Below are 21,578 nucleotides of genomic sequence, written 5' to 3'. Positions count from 1 at the left end.
TATCTTCACCACTTCTTCCCTGCAATTATAATACATTTTGATCCACTTAATCTGTCAAAATAAAGATAAAATTGAATGTTGATTTAACATGCAGGCAAAATCATAAATGGAATGAAAATATTCAACAGTAAAAGAGGCAACTCAAGAAAGCAGAATGAAATGCTACCATAAATATGCCCTATACTATGGAGTAACCAAGTATAACTACAAAGCAAAAGAAAGAAAATAAACCTCATCTTTATCATTTGCATATGACCATGTAATACTTCTTTTCTTCAGCTTTGGTCCAAATCCTGCTGACAATGCTAACTGTCGGAAAATTTCTGGCCATGTCAACTGATTTAAGTTCTTCTGCCAATTTCGGATGTCAAAGCCCCATGCATATGCCTAGCATAGAAAATACAGTATTACTAGAGTGAAAAGCAACAGAAAAAACTATTATTAAATTTGCCTGAAAAGGATGGATAAAATTTTAAAAATATCTCAACTTACTCCTTCCACAATTTCTGGATGGCCACCTCCAGGATTAGCAGCTCCATTCTGGCTTATTCCTAATCCTGTTGAAGGTGTCCTTGCAACATCTTCAATGTCCTTTATTATAACTTTAAGAAGAGTTACATGTATCTCACCCAACAATCTTGAATCCTGTGATCAGATGATTTGAGTTGAACATCCACCATCAGAAAATGAGTACATGAAAACAACTCATTTGACATAAAAATCATGAGCAAATGCTGAATTGACTCACATAGTCATGAAATGCTTGCACAAACTCATCAAGAGTGAAAGGCCATAACTCAAGAACATCAGCAAAAGTAATCAGGAATCTCCAAACCTGAAAGAACATCAATAAAACACATAATAAGATATGCAAACACATTTTTCAGTGGTACACAACTAGATTTGCATATATACGTAACATATAGGCTTACTTAAATAACCATCACTATCTTATACAAACAAACTGCCATAGATAACTGAAAGCAAAAAAAAAAAAACTCTCCACAGAACCATAGCAATAGATAACTGCCACTGAAAGCAAGACTGGTATAAGAACATACCATGAGGAGGTTGCCAACATTCTGATCAGAGTCAATCCAAGGTTGGATAGCAAATGGCCTTTTCAGCTTTACACTCTTAGGTGGGAAAAAACACAATGAATCTACATTACAATAATACAGTATCAGTAGAAGAACCTTCTTTGTTTCTTATATTTACAGATGTACATTGAAAGTTCGATGAATCACAAATCTTAGATTGCATAAGCAACATAAAGATAAATTGCTGACCCCTAAATGATTCAAGGTTTTGCAATGTATCAAGATCAAGTTGTATAATCGAGGAAAGTCCCTTGCTTGTAGCAGCCAGCTCCATCAATTCCAGCTGTTCATCCTCAATAAGCTCCATAGATTCCTTAGCTATTCTACGGGCAGCAGCCTTTTCAAGGGCAGCCTTCCTTCTCTCAGCCTCTTTTTCTTTGCGAAGCTCTTCTTTTCGTCTTCTTTTCTCAGCCTTTTTTAATGTAGAACACAATAGAAAAAGGATAATCGGATAAGTTGTATAAGAACATACAGAAGAAAAATATAACCATTGGGCATAACTAAAACTTACTCTCAAGTGTTCTTTCATCAAAAACTTTTCCCTCCGTTCTATTTCACGTCTTTGTTCACGCCTAGATCTTTCCTCTTCTCGCTGTCTCTCGCGTATCAGTCTCTCTTCTTCCTTTTTTCTTTCACGTTCTTGTCTCTCCATTTCTTTCCTTAGTCGCTCTTCATTCTAAGAGAGAGAGGGTAAAAAAGGTCAGCTAAAGATTCCTTTTAAGATCTGCACGAATACGGTAAAAGGCTATATCCATTTCAATAATACCTTTCGTCTAAGGTTATCTTGCTTCTCAAGCTCTTTCCTCATCCTCGTTTCATAGGCTTCAACCTCCTTTGCAATTTTGGCATCATCAATCTAAATGAAGTTTTAAAACCACCAAATCAGCCTTATGTAAATATTATTAAAATAAGCTTCATGGCTTGAGGACAATAGCATATATTGGTAAAATTTACAGAACAATTATACCTTTCGTTTCTTTTCTATTCGGATTGTCATATCGTTCTGCAAAACTTGTCCACTGGGTAAAGCATAAGGATTTTCTTGACCAGCAATCGGATGATCGGCGAAGTGGGAGTCTATTCCAGCATTAGCTATGTTTGCATATGATTCCCTTGGCAGGGCAACATCAACTTCTCGAGGAGGAGATGAATAAGGAATCACTTGCTTGTCTTGCTGAGATGAAACGCGAACACGAGCAGAATGACTTTGGGTAGCATGAATTTTGTGCAGCTGTTCATTTATAGGGAAGGAAGTTCTGGAAGGACCGTCTATTGGATCATGTAAATGAGGTGGATTTAATTGTCCAAAGGCATCTGACCTAATGCCAGGCTGGTTTGGAAGAAATGGATATTCCGGTAATGTCCTCGCCATAGCCTGAAAAAGAAAGGCTCATTTAAAATTTAAAATCAGAATATCAAATAAAACACCAAGAAGTTAAGATATTCATCCCAGACAGGAAAATTAATTTAAACATAAATAAAAGCTGCCTAGTTTCTTCAAATTGCTAATTGGAAATAGATGAAAAACCTATGATGCACCAACAATGACATGGACACATGACAACAGCACAGAGACACAAATTTGAAAATGGCAAGACCCAGACAGAGACATCAACATTTATATGGTTTTCAAGTATTCATAAATGGCAAACTACGGATATTCACTATTTTCTAAGCTCAGTCAAAGGATTATGCAACATTATTGACATATATCATTTGTGTCAATACTTGCGACTAATTTCATTAGAAAAATTTTTTACATGCTATTTTTATTTACATTTTTTAACTTATTTATACCATATCCAAATTGTTTTTATTTGGAAGATTGAACAAAGGGCAATCCTGACTCAAACAAACCACACACATTTATGCCAAGTGAACACCAAATTCTACAATAGCAACATTAGATGTTTATCTTTTTATATAAAATGTGTGTAAAAGTGTAGAAGTTAAAGAAACAAAATGCCCATATCAATATTGAAGCCAGAACAGTTAAGTGATTCAGGGAAAAAAGGGAAGGTGAAAATGTAAACCAATTAGGAATTAAAGGTATATGCACTATAGATTAGATTCTGACATAAAAGGGAACAGATTAAAAAAAAACACCCAATCTTTACAACATGATATAAAAAAAAAAAAAACAAAATGATGCTCAAGACAAGGCTCATTTCACTGACCAAGTCATCAACATATTGAGCAGTTACAGGATATAGAAAACCAACCTTATTTGTTCTAACATCGTGTCTTTCATACATTTTACTGTCATAAGCAAGACTAGGTCGCTTTTGCTGTTCTGTAACAGCTGCATCACAAGAAAATACCAGAAGTTTGAGTGGCCAAACAAGGAAAATGTCGATCAATCAGCCATACAGATGGCAAACAAAGCTGAACATCACATTCCGTGCACAGGAGCAAAGAGAGCTAAAGTCCAAGTAAATAAACTAATAACACATAATGCATCATACAGTTAACACAAGCATAACATACAATACATCACTTAAATATAAGCAAAGATAGCGACACAAGTATACATACCTATGGGTGCCCCAAAAGCACCTGGGGGCAAAGGATCAAACTCTACTCCGAGTATGGGTCCATCGTCCCTCAGTGGCTGCCCCAACTGTGCCTCCACACAAGCAATTGCTCTAAGCTCCATCATAGCTTTTGGTGGCTCATAGTACCCCAGCATACCACCCCGGGGAACTACATTTCGAAACTCAGGGCGGGTAAGCGGGCTGGAGCCCGAACCTGACCCGGATCCATACTCATTAACTTGCTCAGGGCCCAGTCTGAGGTCTGGAGGAGAATCTGGCACAGGTGGTGCCGGCACTGGCACTGGCACTGGCACTGGCGCCGGCACTGCCTTCTTCTGCTTCTTAGGCGGCAAATCCTTCTTGTCCTTCAGCCGGCGGTGGCAGAACCACATCTGTAGCTGCCGATCGGACAGCCCCAACTTCTGAGAGAGCTCAGCCCTCATTGTCTCTGAAGGGTAAGTCTCCACTAATAAAAAGCACCAAAATTTCCATCAAAATTAACACATAACAGTTAAAACAAAAACTGAACACACCCCAGGAGAGGAAACTAAAACCCTTCAACTTCAAAAACATCACTAAATAAACAGCATAAAATTTCTGAGAACTGAATAACACACTTACAAGCATAAGCTTTCTCCAGTGTCTCAAGCTGAAAAGGGGTCTTCATCTGTCGCTTGGGCTTGCTCTGACCCTCATTCGAGTTACCAATTTTGCTGTTGCTTCCATTGTTGTTCTCATTGCTGTTATCACCAACAGCATCTTCCCTCTTCTGAGTATTATTGTTCTCAATCTCTGCGTCCGAAGCAGCTTCCCCCTCCATTTTCGAACCCGATCAAGATCGAAACTTTCTCCCCTTTCAAACCCTAGAAATCCAGAACCCACAAAACAACGAAAAAGGAGCAGCACCAGTAGCAGCAGCAGCAGCAGAAGAAAAACAAAGCAGCACAGAAACAAAATTAGGGTAACCAAAAAGGAATCGTTTTGGTGTTTAATTTTTTTATGCTACTCTTTTTTCTCTATCTCTCTCTTTGATTTGAGGCCTTTCTCTCTCTTGAAAAATCAAAATTCCGTAGTAGTCAAGGAATGGAAAAGGCACAGGATTGTTATCCTGATAGATGAAAAATAAATAAATAACAAAAAATCATCAATTGGGTGAATAAATTTGGAAATTTGAAAAAGGATAATGGAAAAGCAGCGTGTAATATGGGATTGAAAAGATAGAACAATGAAATGAAAGCATGCAGAAGAATAAAAGAACCAAAGCCAAAGGAAAAACAATAATAATAATAATAAAGATAATAATCGAAAACCTAAAATAATTAACCAAAAGCAACAACAGTTGCTCTTGACTACAATAACTCCATCACCACCTTTCATAATTAATCCCCCTTTTTTAATAATTGTGATAATAATAATCTGTTTTTGTTCTTTTTTCTTTCTTTCTTTTTATTTCGTTTTTATGAACGAACGGTGCGATTGCTTGATGTTCGTGTCAAACAGGACCTTTTAACTAAAAAACAAAAACCAAACACAAAGAAAGAAGAATTGTTTTTTCTTTTGTTTATGTTTCAAAATTTTCCTTTTTTAAAACAAAAATGAGAAGAAATGAAATGAAATGTTTCTCTGACTCTGACTCTGTGTTAGTGTGTGCATGTGTGAGTGCTTCTCTCTCTTCCCACGTTGTTTTTAATTTTGATGAACCTTTTTTCCACCCCCTCACCCTCAGGTTTTCTTTCGGCTTTTGCTTTTGCGAATTTTGTTATTATTTTGTTTCTTTTTAATATTTTTTATTTTGATTTTATAGTTGGCGAATTAATTGGAGAGAGAGAATATTTACTGAGTGTGCTTGTGTTTGTTGCAATTTTGCATTGGATTTGGTTCTTTGAAAAGTTTGTATTTTGTGTTTTTGAAGGCTCAATTCAATTCAAAAGCGTGCAATGATCGAATTGATGTTTTGAGCCTTTGAGGTTCGTGTTGTTGTGGGCCCCATTTCCCTTTTTGGATGGTGCCCAATGGGCTTCTTTTTTTTGTATACTCATTTGTCATGTGTTTTTCCGAAACAAGAAAGGCCCAATGCGTGATACACTCATACTTAGGTGAATTAGTTCCCATCCTTATTGGTCTGGATTCTGCAGCGCTCTCTAGGGTAGTGTTTGAAAGTTGGGACTAGAATTAGGAGTTAAACCCCAAAGTGGTCCTGAGATTCACGGATTACACCAATTTAATCTTTGACTTATTAATTACATTGTTTATATCACTGATTTTGTTAAAAATGCACCATGTTGGTCTCTCTCCACATCTCCAGTGAGGTGGCAATTGAAACTATTTGACCCATTATGGTCTCTCTACCTATTTTCAACCCTAATTTCAGCATCCCATCTCTATTGCTCTTCACCTTCTTCTCTTTGTTCAAGAACGTTCTTCTCCTATTTTTTGTTGTTACTCTTTGAAACTGAAAGCAAAATCATGATTAGATATGCGAGTCAAGGTCAAGGAATGATATGTGAAATTGCATTGTTTAGAATTAGAATGATGAAACCCTTGGAACCTTAATTGGGAAGTTGTGGTTAATGGTCTTGAGAGCTTTCCATACTGTACTATTGCACTTAAATCCAGAACCAAATGCTATTTGCCATACTCTATCACGTCTTGACCCTTCTGTTGGCTTATGTGTAAGCCAATTCATGCCATAGAGATAGCTGTAAGTTCTTCTTCAACTCATCCAAAACGGCCCTGCCTCCTGCGTGGATGCAAAAATGTTCGAATGCAAGCTTGAAATCTAGAATATATGCTTTGACTTTCGTCTTTAAAAGTTTCTTGGCAACCAATGTTGCAAAGATTAGCAACTGCTCAAATTTTGAAAGTACAAGAGGGCTTAATGTGGTGATGGTGATGTTGGTTTTCAAAGCATCCCCTGCAATTGTCATAAGGTCTTTTCTCTTTTGATAATGTGACACCAACTTTGCCATTGGCATCATCTTCTTGTTTAACGCAGCTAAAGCTCTTGTCTTCACTAGCCTTGTTCGTGTGAACAGTGTGAAAAATTTGGTATTTCGACCGTCTCCTGAGGTAGAGAATCTTGTTAAAGGTGTGGGGGTCATTGATGGTCTTTATAGTGTAGGTGGCGACATCGTCTTCATCGACGAAAATGGCCTTGAGTGTGCCATCTCCGAAGAGGTGGACCTTTTCCCTGGGAGGCACAAAAGACCCCATCTGAGACAGGCTGCCCGCAAAGTAGCTCACAAATAGGTTGGCGGAGATGTATGTGAAAGGGATATTTGCTTCCTCTATCGCCTTCCTCACAACCATCTTGTCCTCAAATGTCACCCTTCATGGCTCTAACGCTTCCCCCATCTTCGCTGGGTCCAATCCAAACTCCATCGGCAAAAAGCGCTACGGACATACAAGACTAGACTATTAATTGATTGATGATGAAATTAGAAACTAAAATGAATTGAATGAAACCTTGACATTGCCGGCTTCCTTAATGGCATTAATGAGGTTGAGCTGCAAGCCAATGCTGTGGCTCCTGATATGGACACCAGAGATGGCACTGATGACAACATCCACCTTCTTGACGGCATCCACAAGGCTCTAGTGGTTGGAGAAGGATGCCTCTATAAGGTGGGCAACATCCAATCATGATTTTGCTTTCAGTTTCAAAGAGTAACAACAAAGAAGCTGGAGAAGAACTTCATGAGCAAAGAGAAGAAGATGAAGAATGATAGAGATGGGATGCTGAAAATAGGCAAAAGGACCACAATGGATCAAATAGTTCCAATTGCCACCTCAGCTAGCCGTTATATACGCCAGCGTGGCATGTCAGTGCCATGTGCCGCAGGTAAATTGGCCGGAGATATAGAGAGGGACCAACGTGGTGCATTTTTAACAAAGTCTGGGACATAAACAGTGCAATTGGTAAGTCAAGGATTAAATCGGTGCAACTTGTGAATCTCAGAAACCACTTTGGGGTTTAACTCCTATAATTAGAGAAATGAGACATAATATTGAATTTGATAGCTAGAGATTATAACTAATATTTGATTTATGTATAGTTTAATATAAATACAAATATATAAATATTGAAGATATAAATATAGTGACACAAATATTTTTTCAATTTATTTAATAAGTAAGTACAAAATACAACAATAAATTAAGTATTTATAAAATATCAATATTGTCCTTACCAATAAATACTATTATACCACCACTACTATTACTATTTTTTTCTGTCATTGTCTAAACAAACACCTTCATTTTTCTACCATAGTTAACAACTCTTGAACTAATAAAAAAAATTAATCAAACAAAATAACCTAAGATATTTAACAAACATTAATCAAAATTTAGATAAATAAAATAAATTAAATTATAAAATATATATATAAAGCAAAGAACGCTCCATCATCAAACGGTTCTAGCCATTTGCTTCCAACAACACCAAGATCTTTCTTTTATCTTCAGTTCAAAGATCCACCAGTAAGGCTAGTAACTATTGTTGTAACTTCGAGCTCAAATATGGCAAAAATGATGAAGTTTTTGAACAAGAGAGACAGAGGCAGAAGCAAGTCGAAAAAAAAAAAGAATAATGGTAGATCTGAAAGCTGATGGTATTAGAGACGATGATAGATACGACACAGAGCAGCAACAATGGAGGATTTGGGCATAAATGAAGTTTGATGCAACAAGAAGTAAAAGAGGCAGAGAAATAGCCAAAGAAAAAGAAGAAAAAAGGTGAATGGACGAAGATGAAGAGGAGGAAGAAAAAAAGATTTAGTTATATTGGAAGAGGAATATATCAAGATGAAGAAAAGAAAAATGGAGGTGAGGAGATGGAGGAATCGAGACTCCTTTAGAAAGATGAAGTGGGAGGGGATGTAGGAAGAATGGTAGTGTAAGGAATTTTATAAATTTAGCAACGGTAAAATTGCCTAAAAAAAATAGTATAATATGTGTCCAGCTTTAAAAATTCTTGTGTCATCATTTTGAAGAGACACAAATTACATGTGTTTAGTGTGCAAGTGTGAGTAAACGTGTCCTTTATAAATTTATGCCTTACAAAACAAACATTAGACATGTACTTTTATGCCTATGTCTATAACGAACATATGCATCAACCAAACACTATTTTGAGACTTCCAAAAAATAGAGACACAAATAATTGAAATTTATAAAGATGGTGATTGAAATTTTTATAATACTTTTTTAAAAAATAATATCGTTTAACTTTTCAAAATCTAAATATATTTCTCAGTCTCCATATTTATCTTAAACTAAACATGATAATGAAACATAATTCAGTTTAGTTTATTTTACACCAAACACAATACAAAAACTTAATTTAGTTTCTGTCTCTCGGTCTCTGTCTCTTAGTCTCTATCTCTCAGTGTCTATATCTCAACCTTCCTTCCAAATGCAGCCTTAGTTTCTTTTGTTGTAACACTTAGGAGAGTATGTTTGAATTGATAATAGACATAGTTGAAAAAACCAGACTGACTCGAGTAGTCAAACTGAAAAGCCGACAACTTGGCCTCTAGGTTGATCGGGTCTAGACATTGGACTGGATAAGAAACAAACCCGGTGAGTACCGGTTTGACTCGGTTAAATTTATAAAATTAGTGAACCATCATATTTGAGAAATTCGGACCGGTTCTGAAATATTTAAAACCCTTGCCCCTAAAACCCCACAACGATGTTGTTTGACGTATTTTTAAAAAACCAAAAACCCCTAGGCTAGTTCTGAAGTCTGAACCATGGTTTTAAAAATTGAACCAAATCAGTCAGTTTGACCGATCTAACAGTGAACCGGTAGCAATCACGGTCCGATTAGCCTCTTGACCGTTGGTTAGAAAACCATTGAACTGCTGAGCTGGCCAAGAATTGCCCGGTTGGATCGGACTTGAAACTGGCCGGTTCAAAGAAAACGGTGTCATTTTTTGCTTAAGCACTCGAGCAGCTCTCTTCACATCTTACTCACTCACTTAAGCTACAGAACTCTAAACCATGGTTCTGAAAATTGGACCGAATTGTTCGGTCGAACTAGTCCAATAAAAAACCGGTGATGAAAATGATTCAATCCGATGTCTAAAACCGTAAATTTGAAAACCGCTTAAAATTTGAGAACCGGCCGGTTGGACCGGACCGGGAACCGGCTGGTTCTTAAAAAACGACGCCGTTTGCTTAATTTAAAAACAAAAAAACGAAACCTCACCCCCACGGCCCTTCCCCCAGCAAAGAAAGGGAAAGCAAAGCCATTCTCTTCAAAGTTCAAAACCCAAACCAAACCCTACATTCTTCATCGGTTCTGCGGGCGCCGGTCGTGGTTGTCGGCGCCTCCGATGCTTCCTCCTTCCCCTGTCCCAAACCCAGACTCTGTTCTAGCTCGGCACGTCGTCCATCCATTTGTGGCTTCTCTGTTCGAAGCTTCGAGCTGCTCGCGTCGTCTCGCCGCTCGCCATCGTCTCTTCATGGTCCTGCTCTCCGTCGAAGGTTAGTGGCGCTGCTTACTGGGTTTTTCACTGTTTCCTTTTATTGCAGATGATATATACATAGAAGTTGTAGACTGATAATGTCATGGGTAATTCAGTTTGCTGCATTGCATTACTAAGTATCTTTGTTCTAATGAATAAGAAAAAAATATAAATTGATGTGAATCGAACAGGTTCTGCTCTTGTGAACAGGTTTTGCACTTGACTATGGAATAGGTAACTGTTGTTGAAATTAGTGCTAAAAATGGATTTGTTATGCTGCTGCTGCTATAAACTAATTTCTTTCTAGCTCTTGACCTCTTGTTAGGAAGTTTCACATGCCACATACTTAATTCTGTGTAGTATGTATTGCAAAGGGTACAATGAAGCTAGGCCGGTTAGCAAAGGAATTAGCAGCCGATGTATATATTAAACGCAGAGCCAAAGGACTGCTTCCTCGTCCAATGGGTTATGTAACAATTAAGTGTCAATTTTAGTTGTGTCATTCCTTTAATAATTATTTGGCAAAAGAATTTCTCTTATTGCTCAAAAGAATTTCTTTCCTTATCTAATATCTATACAAGGAAAACATAATTTAAACGGTATGGGTAGTAATTTTGTACCTCTTTATCTGTTGCAGCATTCTTATAACTCCTAAATGATATAAATATAGTGAAACACATTGTTTGAGTGAAAGTTTGGATCAGTAAATTGCATAACCAAAATAATCTATCTGATTGCTGTGTATAATCTTTAGGCTATTTCTTGTGTTTTTCATTTTACGAAAATAAGTTTATTTTTCTTTTAAGTTTTACACTAGTTCTCACTCTTTAGTACTTGTTTCAAATGAATATAACTAAGTTGAAGTGAATTATTCATGTCATTTTGTAAAGGTTCGAGCTGGAAAGTCATCATTGATTAACCCTTTACTAAAGCGAAGAATGTGCCCTACAGCCCCCAGACCAGGAGTTACAAGAGAATTGAGGTAATTTATTCATTTTATTTGTTACCAAGAGGTTGAAAGTGTTTTGAAAATTGAAAGAGTTTCTTAATTGTTCATGAACTTGTATTCTGTTAAAGTTGAAACTAATGGCTTCTAATGTTGAGTACTTAACAAGTTTTTGTGAATTTTGATGATAGGATGACAAATTTTCATGTTGGCATTTAATATTTAGGTATTTCTTTTACTATTTAACTTTTGAGTTTGTATTTTAATAAGATCATATGGCTTTGGTTGATGACATTTCATGTAGTGTTTAAATTTGGAAGATATTTTAAGATTTATATTAGACTATAATTATATTTTAGGATGTTTATTTATAATTTATTTATTATTTTATTCTAAAACAGTTTTTTCAGTTGAACCACGGTTGGACGAGTAGACCAGTGAACCAATGACTAGAGCAGTTTGATGACCGGTCCGGTTCTCAGAATAATGATCTAAACCATATCACTCCCCCTTCTCCAACCCTAGCTGCCGCTGCCGCCGCCGGTCCGTCGATCCACTGCTGCCATCCGTCCGTGTAGCCACTGCCCCCAAGTCTGCAACTCCTGCTCTCTTCTTCCACGAGCTCTCGGCGCATCCCCTGCTCTCTTCATCTTCTCGCCATCATCTGGTTGGCGTCGTCCGTCAATCAAGGGTCTGTCGCCATCGTCTTCGAAGGTCAGTGAATGTCTTGCTCGCTTGTTCTTCACTTGTTCAGTTATTCTTCGTTTTTTTATTTACTATTTTATGCTCTTTTTCTGCGATTAGCTCTGGTTTTGTGTGTTGTGATTTTATTGACTAGTGAATGTCTTGTGATTAGCTCTGATTTTTTGCTGATTTTGTGTGTTGTGTTTTATTATTTTGTTTTGTGATTTAATTGTACCTAGATTGTGACTCTGTTGATTATTTGATGACAATTGTTGCACTGTTTCTGACTGACTGCTTGTTTGATTTTAGATTTAGTGAAACACCTTTTAGGATAAGCCTTGAATCACCTTCAGGGTGGAAATCTCCTTGGTTCATAAACACATTTCTGTCTAGCCCTAGGATTGATACCAAAATTACAATTGAGGTATTGTTGATTCTGTTGGATAATTAGTTAATTACTTTCTTGAAGTGGATTTGAATCAACGGTCTGTCGGCATAGTCTTTGAAGGTCAGTGGCTCAGTGCTCACTTGTTCTTCACTTGGTCATGTTTTTTTTTTTATGTAATTGCTTTATTGATCAATGTCATCACAACAAAGATTTATAGGATGAAGAAAGGATTTTGGTTTCTCTTATAGCAAACTTTGAACTCTGAACCCACCCCATCCCCAGCTCTCACTCTCACTTTCAAAAACAGCATACCACACAGAGGCACAGCGCTGGCAGCTCACCTCGGTTCACCGCCACCACACGCTCGCCGCTGTCTGCTGCGCCTCTTGCAGATCCTCCACATCGTGTGCTCGCGAGTCGCATCTCGCCTCTCTCCTTCGTTTGTGCTGTGTGCTCGGCCGCTCGCGCCTCCGTGGGTGAGTGCTCGAGCTGTGCTTCCTGCGGCCATGCAGCGTGTCGTCGTCGTCCACCATCACACACCCAACGCCTGGTGTGCTTCACTGCCCGTATCTTGCTTCTCTTCCTGCAGCTGTGCTTCCTGGTGAGTACTCATGTCTCCCCGCGCCGCGCCTCCGCCCCTCCCTCGCCTCTCTTCCGTGGTTGTTGCCGCCTGAACTGCTGCTCGTCGCCCACCTTCTGCCTCTGTAACAACAGGGGAGCATTTAATTTATTTTCCAGTTTTTTTCCAGGTTGATTCATTGATGTTGTTGCTGTGAATTTTATTGTTGATTGGTTTATGAGCTGATTAGAAATAAATATGGCAGTGGTTGAATTGAAATGTTGAATTGGTTTCTGAATTGGTTTATGAATATGAATATGCAGGGGTTTTGCTGATTATGAATATGGTTTAATTGTTGAATATGCAATGGTTTTGTTAATTGTTGAATTGGTTTATGAATTGGTTTCACTGATTATGAATTTTGTTGATTGTTGATTGTTGATTGTTGTTGCTGTAATGATGCTGGTTTGTTTTGTTATGAGATAGTTAGTTGATTGAATTTTTTTTCTTTTATGGGATTTTAAGATGGCTTCATCAGAAACACCATCATCCCAAGAACATCAAATGAAGATAGATACCTAGACTTTGAAATTACTCCTTGGACATAGTTTATGGATTGTTATTCTTATTGTGTCAAATTAAGATACTATTGTAGTAGCACCGACTAATTTTATTTTTATGTCTATTTTCGTACTAGTTATTTTTAGAATGAGACTTGATTGTTGTTCAAATGTTATTGAAGACATGTATGTCAAATTTTAATTTATGTTTTTGACTATTTTATATTTTTAGCAAGGTTCTGAAAACCGGACCGGACCGGCCGTTTCGACCGGATTAACCGGGAACCGGTCATTTGGCCGGTTCGGTTAGCCTATAGAACCGTTCTGCAAAAAACCGGTTAAAAAACCGGCTGAACCGGTGGTTAACCGGCAAACCGAGCGAACCGTACGGGTTTTTTCAAGTCCCGGTTCGCTGATCCAACAATCAAAACAGCGCCGTTTTGATTCCAGAGAAAACAAAAACCCAGTGCTGACTTATCCCCTTTCTTTCTCTAACAAACACACCCTCACCAACCCAAGATTCTCCTAAACGGCGAAACCCTGTTAGAGCCACCATCACCATCTCCCCTTTCATTCTGCTCTTCTCCTCGCTCCGCCAGAAGCTAAGGTCGGTTCGGGGCTGTTGTTGGCGTCGCCGTTTTCTTTCTCTAACAAAAAACCCAGTGCTGACTTATCCCCTTTCTTTCTCTAACAAACACACCCTCACCAACCCAAGATTCTCCTAAACGGCGAAACCCTAAACCCAAGATTTTCCGTCCGAGCTCTCTTTGTCGCTGCTTCTTTGCTCTTCACTGTTGGTCGTTGCCGCTTCTCCACTCCTCGCCGTGGGTCGTCACTGCTTCTCCCCTTCTTGCCGTGTCGTTTCTTCTTCTCACCTCCTCGTCGTTTTTGGATGTGGCCCCTTCTCGTCTCCCCGCCATTCTTGTCGTCGCTGCCTCTCCTCGCTGGCTCTATGCTGTCTTTTCCTCTCCTTCATTGGCAATTCAGATAACGTAAAACATCCCCTTTATCCTCTTCAATAATGTTCAATTTGTTGTAATTGTATTACATTGTTCATAGGAGTGGGAAACTGCTGCTGCCGCCTCCGTTGCACTCAAGAACTTCCGTCTTCGTGCTATCGGCGTTCGCTACTTCGATCTCACCAACCCCTGTTCGCTCTCCATCCCCTGTTCGCTCTCACGAATCGCCTGGTCGCCGTCGTCCGCGCGCTCAACAGCTCTTCGTCGTCCGTCGAAGGTCAATACTCACTGCTAGTGGCTTGTTCTTTGTGTTTTTTTTTATTGTCTGTTCAGAAATCAAACCCTCTTCGTGCTTGTTCATCGATGGTCAGTGATAGTCATTTCTAGTGTTTTTGTTTTCATTGCTTGATGATTATTGATTAAGTGATGCGTTGCTGTTTTCTTTTTTTACTTTGTGCTTGAGATTGAATGCTCTGTCAGTGCTTAGTGCTTGTTCTTAGTTGATTGGCTTTGCTCACTACTCTGGCTTGTTCTGGCCTGCTCTTGATTGATTAACTCTGTTACTGGCTTATTGATTGATGATAAATTGCTACTGATAAGCTGTTACTGTTTTGTTAGGGATAAATTGTTACTGTTACTTATAATTCTTTAGGGATTAGCTGTTACTATTTTGTTATGTTTGTTGCTTAATGGTAAAATAGAAATCAAATCAAATGTTGTTTGTTGCTGAATGATAATTTTTGTTGCTGAATGCTGTTGGTAGTATTAATTCTGTGCTGCTATTAATTCTTTGGCGGTGCTGCTGCTGTTTTTAATTTTGTGAATGATTTATTAATTTCAATGAAAAATTTGCCACAGATGTTGAGGGACTCTTAAGCTTATATGAAGCTTCACATCTTAGGATTCATGGAGAAGACATATTAGATGAAGCTCTTTGATTCACCTTAAATCCATTGATCTTTGTTGCCTATGTTAGTTAGTGTTTGTTGATGGCCTGGAGTTTTGAGCTGTTTGTTAGATGAGTTTAGTTGTGATAAATTTTGATAACTGTTATATTTTGAGAAGGTTTGGTTCAGTAATTAGGTTGAGCTTGAGTTTAGATTGTGATAAATTTTGATAATTGTTATGTTTTGAGAAGGTTTGGTTCGGTGATTAGGTTGAGCTTAATTGTAGAAGAGGTCTTGCTACTCAGTTGTAAGATTGTACAGTATTAACTTATTAAATGATTAGAATTGCATTTTGTTTGAATAGTGTTGACCTATTGAATAGTATTCAATGATTGGAATTGCATTTTGTTATAGATGGTGGTGATTTTCTTATGGAATGACTAAGTTTGTATTACACTACAAGTATGTGTTAGGCGTTTATTTATAATTTATTTATTATTTTATTATTAAACGGTTTTTCCGGTTAGACCACGGTTGAACCGATGAACCAGTGAACTAGTAACTAAAACGGTTCGATGACCGGTCCGGTTTTCAAAACCTTGATTTTTAGTTAAATAAGACCGGGTCAACCGGTTAAACCAATGACCCAGTAGTCTGACCGGTTCGATCACCGGTCGGATTTGACAACTTGCTTAATAGGTAAGTGAGGTGAAATTTTTTTGAGCTTCTTGAATATTACTTTGTTTATTTATTGTTGTTTTGATCATTTCCAATTATTAATATGTGATTATTGACCGGCTCTACCAGGTTGAGGCTGAATTGGTCACCCACCTCATCATGCACGACACATGTTTGATGAAATTCTCCATACACCTTTTATGCATAAAACAAGCTCCTACCCTTGAGCAATGTTGTTCGTGATGCTTTGCCTTTGAAAGTTTTCAAAATCTGTCATTTCTTTCTCTGTGTTATGATTTGGAGTTATGGGCTCCAAAACATTGTTTAAGTGGCCAAAGCAAATTACAAATTCCCTGGTTGAGCAGCTGATAAAAACAGAAAGGGATATACACAGAGCTCTTCTTGTGTTTGACTCAGCAACAGCTGAATATAGCAATGGCTTTCGTCATGATCACAAGACTTTTGGTATCATGATCTCTAAGTTGGTTACTGTGAACCAGTTTCGGTTAGCAGAAGGATTGCTTGAGAGAATGAAGCAAGAAAATTGTGAGGTTACAGAGGACATATTCTTAACTATTTTCAGAGGTTATGGACGTGTGCATAGGCCACTTGATGCCATGAGGGTATTCCTGAAGATGGAACACTTTAAGTTGCGGCCCAGTGTGAAGTCATATCTTACAATAATGAATATTCTTGTGGAGGAAAACCATTTAAAGAGGGCCCTTGGTTTTTACAGGGAGATGAGAGGAACAGGCATTCCCCCTAGTGTTGTTTCCCTCAACATTTTAATCAAAGCCCTCTGTAAGAGCAATGAAACCATTGACGTGGCTTTGCAGATATTTCGCGAGATGCCAAACCGGGGATGCCAGCCAGATTCTTATACATATGGCACATTGATTAATGGGCTATGTAAACTGGGAAAAGTCAGTCAGGCAAAAGAGCTGTTCGATGAGATGGAGCAGAAAGAATATGCACCATCTGTTGTTACCTATAGTAGTATGATACATGGGATGTGCCAATCTAATAACTTGGATGAAGCCATGCAATTGCTTGAAGAGATGAAAAGAAACAGCATTGAGCCAAATGTTTTTACTTATACTTCTTTGATGGACGGTTTATGTAAAAGTGGGCATTCATTACGAGCATTAGAGCTTTTAGAAATGATGATTATAAAACGTCATTTGCCTAACAATGTCACTTATACAACCTTAATTGATGGGCTATACAAAGAAGGAAAGCATAGGGAAGCTGTGGATGTTCTTGACAGGATGAGGCTTCAAGGTTTGAAACCAAGTGCAGGGCTGTACGGGAAAATCATAAAGGGCTTCTGTGCTGAATGCAGCTATCAAGAAGCTGCGAACTTCATCGATGAGATGGTGCTTGGCGGTATTAAGCCAAGTCGAGTGACTTGGGGGCTTCATGTTAGAATGCATAACATGGTGATCCAAGGCCTTTGTAGTAGTATTGATCCACCCCGTGCATTTCAGTTGTATCTTAGTACACGAACTAGAGGTGTTTCAATTGAAGTTGGCACTTTTGATTGTTTAGTCAAATGTTTTTGCAAGAGGGGAGACCTGCACAAAGCTGCTCGAATTCTTGATGAGATGGTATTAGATGGCTGCATTCCAGATGAGGGAATATGGAATGCAGTAATAGTTGGACTTTGGGATCGGAAAAGAGTTAGAGAAGCCACTGAGCTACTGCTTGCTGAACTGAAACAGAAATTTGTTGAAGCTGAAAGTTGAAGCTTGTAAAATTTTATACCACATGTATGCGCATTGCATTTTCCAAAGTCTTGGGTAATGGGTAAATTAAATTCAGGTAATTGCAAAATTACTTGTTATGACTCATAATCTGCTCTCTTCTTGTTTTAGGTATAAGAGGAGTTGATACTCTAGTTACAATAAATTGGCTATATTCCAAATGCTCCTCACTCTTTTCATAATGCAATTTTCCACCTAAGGGAATTAATAGTTTCTATTGGTAGTTTATTCAATGATATCTACTCCAAACACAGTCAATATTTAGATGGCTATTACTGAATGCTGAATAAATGTTCATTGAAGAGACAATATTGACCCATCCTCTTTCTGGTTGTGTCAGGGGAAGATGACAGGCTAATGTTAAAAGTCTATGGTGAGGATAAATTAACTATGCATCAAATCTCTTCTGGAAAACGGTTGTGAAAGTATGAGACAAGGAGCAAGACAAGTTATTTAAGGTAGATTCAACTTGTTTAGGGGTTTCTGAAGCAATCAATTATCCGTAGAATATTTGGCTTAATGATGAGTTGATAGATAAGTCTTTCTTGTGATAGCTTTAGAACAGCCTTAAATATTAAACGAAATTATTGAAAAGGGAAAACTAAATTGGATAACATGCCATATAAATAACGAGGTTCTGCCATCAAGTGAATATACATATCACCACATGGACAAGAAAATGATGAAAAGGGTTTATTATCCATTCACTGACTGGGGTTACATACACGGTTCCAATACAATATTGAGCATTACAACATACAAATGGGAAACTAACCAACTTCAACTGCTTCTAAGCGAAGTAGTTATATAATTTATCCACATTTGAGAATAAGTATACATGACTGCCACATATAGCATGTTCCCAACATGATAAATCACTAATCAATTAAAATTATTGAAATTGAAGTTCATTACAAACATGAATGTAAAAGATGAGTATTAACTTGTTGAAAGTGGGAAGCCAATTCCATGTCTCTTTGTAGGAAATACAACAAAGAAAATGCTGCAGAAAATGCCAATGCCCACAGGCAATACTCTGAGGATTTCCTCTGTCTCTAGAGATGGCTCTGGAAAGAAGCAACTTACTACATTCTGATCAAATAATGCAATTGCTGCAAACAACAAAGCTGATACCGCTGCATGCATGAAATCTATAAACCGCAGTTTATATTTAGCAGCAAATTCTGGTGGAAGTGTGGTTGATCCATCGATAAGCCACAGGCCTGAAAATGTGGCAAACCCATAACAGATGTTCCCCTTGCTGTCTTTTATGCTATCTGTGAAGCATAGCAGGATGCATAAGGCACCACAGATAGCTACAAGTACAGCAGTCATGGTCTTGCTGACCAAGTCGCAGCTGCCCTCGTTTGTGAAGATTGGAGACAGAAGACGGAAAGCAAGGACAGTGCCAGTAGGTAGAAGGTTTGCCAAGTTTGCTGTGCTCTCAAATGTCTGGGTAATGGCTTTCTGAATCTGGTTCCTCTCTGCCTCCGGAATCTCTGCATTGCTCAGGAGTGGGAGCTTTTCTTCTTGATTCTGGGTACCACTTGCTTCAGCATCCATGGCTTATAGAAAGACCTTTCAGCTGCCTCTATCTTCTGTTCTGTTTTGGTCACGTTTGTGCTGTGCCTTTGCAGCATTGGATTGTTGGAAATTTATAGTTAGGCAAACTTGAGTAGTTCCAAAGAGAGAGAAAGGAATGCTAAGAGAGGTTATATGCCATTTCGTGAAAGAAACACAAACTGAAAAACATGATAATGATGTTTTTTGCTGTATTTTTCAAAGTAGAATAATTTTTGTATCCCATGTGGGTTTTTGTATTGCTTGAAAGCATGCATGACAGTTATGATTTATGAATTCAACTTGCTCACGGAGGAAAGCTATACACGGTAGATTGGAGGAATAGGTCAGAGTAATTAATTATGAAATAAAACAGAAACAGGTTGCTATTTTTTATGTTGAAATTTACCAACGTGGTGATTTTGCATTGTCATATCTTGACATTGATCCAGTTGAATTTTCTTTTTCCCTATTTCCTGGGAGTTATGAAAAGATGATGGTCAAAATTAACAATATGATCCATATATTTAAGGAATTCCAAGGGTTCCTTCCTTCCTTCCTATTACAAGAAAATAGAATTTGAACTTAAGATCTCATGCACGTGTAATATTACTACGGAATCCCTCACTAGTAAACCTTCATATTGGTTTAAATTAATATTCTAAGTGTGGTTAATCTTGCTCTTTTTAGAGGCGTTTTCCCAGAGTATAATTCAAGTTCTCCTTATTACTCTAAATCATACTATTTTTCTATGATTTTGCCACTATATCAACACTTTTGTTGATATTCTTTCTCTTTCAAGATATCTGTCATTCAAAAATTTTGGTAGATCGATAATTTAGTATATCTTAACTTAAATTGTATCTAGAATATATTGAGTATTTTATGTACAGAATTTTCAAATAACGGAAAAAGAAGGGAATGTAATTCAAGACTGAAATCCTCTGAACATATGACATCTCAGAATGCTTACATGTGCAAACTTACTATTTTTATATTTTTCAATAACGTGTAACTTGAATTCACGGATAATTTGTTCCAAACATGATTATCTCATTGTTTACACACACGAATATGGAACCAAGAGGAAAAGTATATGGAACTAAGAAGTGATTAGCTAAAAAGTAAACAACTTAACTAATTTATAATTATATTTAATTAATTTTATTTGTTTTTAATTTATAATATTTGATATTAATTGATTCTCACCCCAAATTAAAATTCTGAATAATACGTTGGAGAAATAGGGGTGGGGATCACGAAACTTCCAACAATCCCGATTCTTAGTATATAAAAAAATTTATAAAATATATAAAAGAAACGAGGATCACAGAACTTCCAACAATCATGATTCTTAGTATATAAAAAAATTTATAAAATATATAAAAGAACATCCATTTAGTATGAAAAAGAAACATTCTGATACAAGAAACATCCTAATGCTTAGCATAAGCACTATCCACGTAGAGGTTTTGGATTCACCCAGAGGCATTTGGCTGGTTTTTGGCTGGTACTCTCTTGGTTCTCTAGCATTTTTGTTAATTTGTTGAAAGTGGGAAGCCAATTCCATGTCTCTTTGTAGGAAAAACAAGAAAGAACATGCTGCAGAAGACACCAATTCCAACCGGCAATGCAGTGAGTATTTCCTGTGTCTCATTATCTGGTGCTGGAAAGAAGCAATTCACCACATTCTGATCAAACAATGCAACCGCCGCAAACACCAAAACCGACATCACTGCATGCATGAAGTCTATAAACCTGATGCTATACTTAGCAGCAATTTCAGGTGGAAGAGTGGTTGATCCATCAATGATCCACAAGCCTCTAACCGTGGCAAAACCATAGCAGATGTTTCCCTTGCTGTCTCTGAAGCTATCAGTGAAGCATAGAAGGAAGCAGGACACGCCACAGATAGCTACAAGGAAAGAAGTCATTGTCTTCGCGGTCGAGTCGCAGTTGCCAAGGTTTGTGAATATCGGAGACAGAAGCTGGAATGCGAGGACGGTGCCTGTAGGAAGAAGGTTTGCCAAATGTGCTGTGCTCTCAAATGTTTGGCTAATTGCTTGCTGAACAAGGTTCCTCTCTGCTTCTGGAACCTCTGTGTTTCGCAGAAGAGGGAGCTTTTCCTCATCTTTGTCATGTTCAAGCTTGATGTCCATGGCTTAAAAGATTGAGCTAACTCTGTTGTTGTGTTTTTGCAGCATAGCTTTATATGGAGGCAAAAAGAATGAGCTCATTTGAGTGGAGATAAAGAGTGGGGAAAAGAAAGGAAAGTATGTGAAGGGAGGTTTGTTATTTCTTGCAAGGAACACAAACTCAAAACTTGATGATGCAGTATCCATTATATTCCTTAGAGACACATGTATTTCTTTATGTTTCGCTTTTATTGCATGCAACTAGTTATTGCAAATAATTTAACGGATCACTACAAATTAGTATGTGTTATGTAAATCCTTTAACTTGTAATTCTTTTTTGTATTTGTTATA

General features: G+C 37.7%; 5 protein-coding genes across 18 annotated transcripts in view; 1 reads left to right on the top strand and 4 right to left on the bottom strand.

Moving 5' to 3' along the window:
- LOC107621546 (homeobox-DDT domain protein RLT1) overlaps positions 1-5,396 on the bottom strand; it is a gene marked incomplete in the record, with an annotated part of 9,781 nt that extends 4,385 nt beyond the window's left edge. Inside the window, 12 exon segments of the mRNA XM_016323569.2 lie at positions 1-19; positions 232-387; positions 493-645; positions 749-835; positions 1,062-1,162; positions 1,290-1,512; positions 1,612-1,776; positions 1,867-1,956; positions 2,068-2,475; positions 3,323-3,402; positions 3,636-4,100; positions 4,256-5,396. Of these exon segments, the coding sequence (XP_016179055.1) occupies positions 1-19; positions 232-387; positions 493-645; positions 749-835; positions 1,062-1,162; positions 1,290-1,512; positions 1,612-1,776; positions 1,867-1,956; positions 2,068-2,475; positions 3,323-3,402; positions 3,636-4,100; positions 4,256-4,454 (2,146 nt within the window).
- Positions 1,486-18,125, top strand: LOC107621548 (pentatricopeptide repeat-containing protein At5g46100). 13 transcript variants are annotated; one of them, XR_002355062.1, is made up of 8 exons: positions 9,845-10,126; positions 10,998-11,089; positions 11,245-11,279; positions 11,455-11,767; positions 12,433-13,038; positions 13,481-14,236; positions 14,304-14,480; positions 15,062-15,451. XR_002355062.1 is itself a non-coding variant. In XM_021112976.1 (8 exons), the coding sequence occupies exon 8, from the start codon at positions 16,074-16,076 to the stop codon at positions 17,511-17,513; it is 1,440 nt and encodes a 479-aa protein (XP_020968635.1). In that variant the 5' UTR covers positions 9,846-10,126; positions 10,998-11,089; positions 11,245-11,279; positions 11,455-11,767; positions 12,433-13,038; positions 13,481-14,236; positions 14,304-14,480; positions 15,898-16,073; the 3' UTR covers positions 17,514-17,560. The 13 variants fall into 13 exon arrangements, 6 of the variants coding, with proteins under 6 accessions (XP_020968641.1, XP_020968635.1, XP_020968638.1 ...); XM_021112976.1 differs by lacking the exon at positions 15,062-15,451 and adding an exon at positions 15,898-17,560 and having other exon boundaries at positions 9,846-10,126; XR_002355061.1 differs by lacking the exons at positions 12,433-13,038; positions 13,481-14,236; positions 14,304-14,480; positions 15,062-15,451 and adding exons at positions 15,898-17,589; positions 17,872-18,125 and having other exon boundaries at positions 9,846-10,126.
- On the bottom strand, positions 6,485-6,943 carry LOC107619968 (isoflavone reductase homolog). Its single transcript, XM_021114401.1, has one exon. The coding sequence runs from the start codon at positions 6,941-6,943 to the stop codon at positions 6,485-6,487; it is 459 nt and encodes a 152-aa protein (XP_020970060.1).
- On the bottom strand, positions 18,212-19,395 carry LOC107621550. Its single transcript, XM_016323580.2, has one exon. It carries the CDS (start codon positions 19,092-19,094, stop codon positions 18,471-18,473), a length of 624 nt encoding a protein of 207 aa, XP_016179066.1. The 5' UTR covers positions 19,095-19,395; the 3' UTR covers positions 18,212-18,470.
- Positions 19,589-21,512, bottom strand: LOC107621932. 2 transcript variants are annotated; one of them, XR_002355068.1, is made up of 3 exons: positions 20,630-21,511; positions 20,107-20,178; positions 19,589-19,675 (listed from the first exon to the last, which is right to left on the bottom strand). XR_002355068.1 is itself a non-coding variant. In XM_016323898.2 (2 exons), the coding sequence occupies exon 1, from the start codon at positions 21,248-21,250 to the stop codon at positions 20,630-20,632; it is 621 nt and encodes a 206-aa protein (XP_016179384.1). In that variant the 5' UTR covers positions 21,251-21,512; the 3' UTR covers positions 20,105-20,177; position 20,629. The 2 variants fall into 2 exon arrangements, 1 of the variants encoding a protein (XP_016179384.1); XM_016323898.2 differs by lacking the exon at positions 19,589-19,675 and having other exon boundaries at positions 20,105-20,177; positions 20,629-21,512.

Source organism: Arachis ipaensis, chromosome B10 (genome assembly GCF_000816755.2).
Source record: "Arachis ipaensis cultivar K30076 chromosome B10, Araip1.1, whole genome shotgun sequence".
Taxonomy (NCBI): domain Eukaryota; kingdom Viridiplantae; phylum Streptophyta; class Magnoliopsida; order Fabales; family Fabaceae; genus Arachis; species Arachis ipaensis.
The sequence above is the reverse complement of the archived record's forward strand: the minus strand, read 5'-3'. Positions and strand labels throughout refer to the sequence as shown.

Excerpts from the sequence above, each read along its gene's own strand:
- LOC107619968 (XM_021114401.1), bottom strand. The coding sequence starts at position 6,943 with ATGGTTGTGAGGAAGGCGATAGAGGAAGCAAATATCCCTTTCACATAC.
- LOC107621548 (XM_021112982.1), top strand. The coding sequence starts at position 16,074 with ATGGGCTCCAAAACATTGTTTAAGTGGCCAAAGCAAATTACAAATTCC.
- LOC107621550 (XM_016323580.2), bottom strand. The coding sequence starts at position 19,094 with ATGGATGCTGAAGCAAGTGGTACCCAGAATCAAGAAGAAAAGCTCCCA.
- LOC107621932 (XM_016323898.2), bottom strand. The coding sequence starts at position 21,250 with ATGGACATCAAGCTTGAACATGACAAAGATGAGGAAAAGCTCCCTCTT.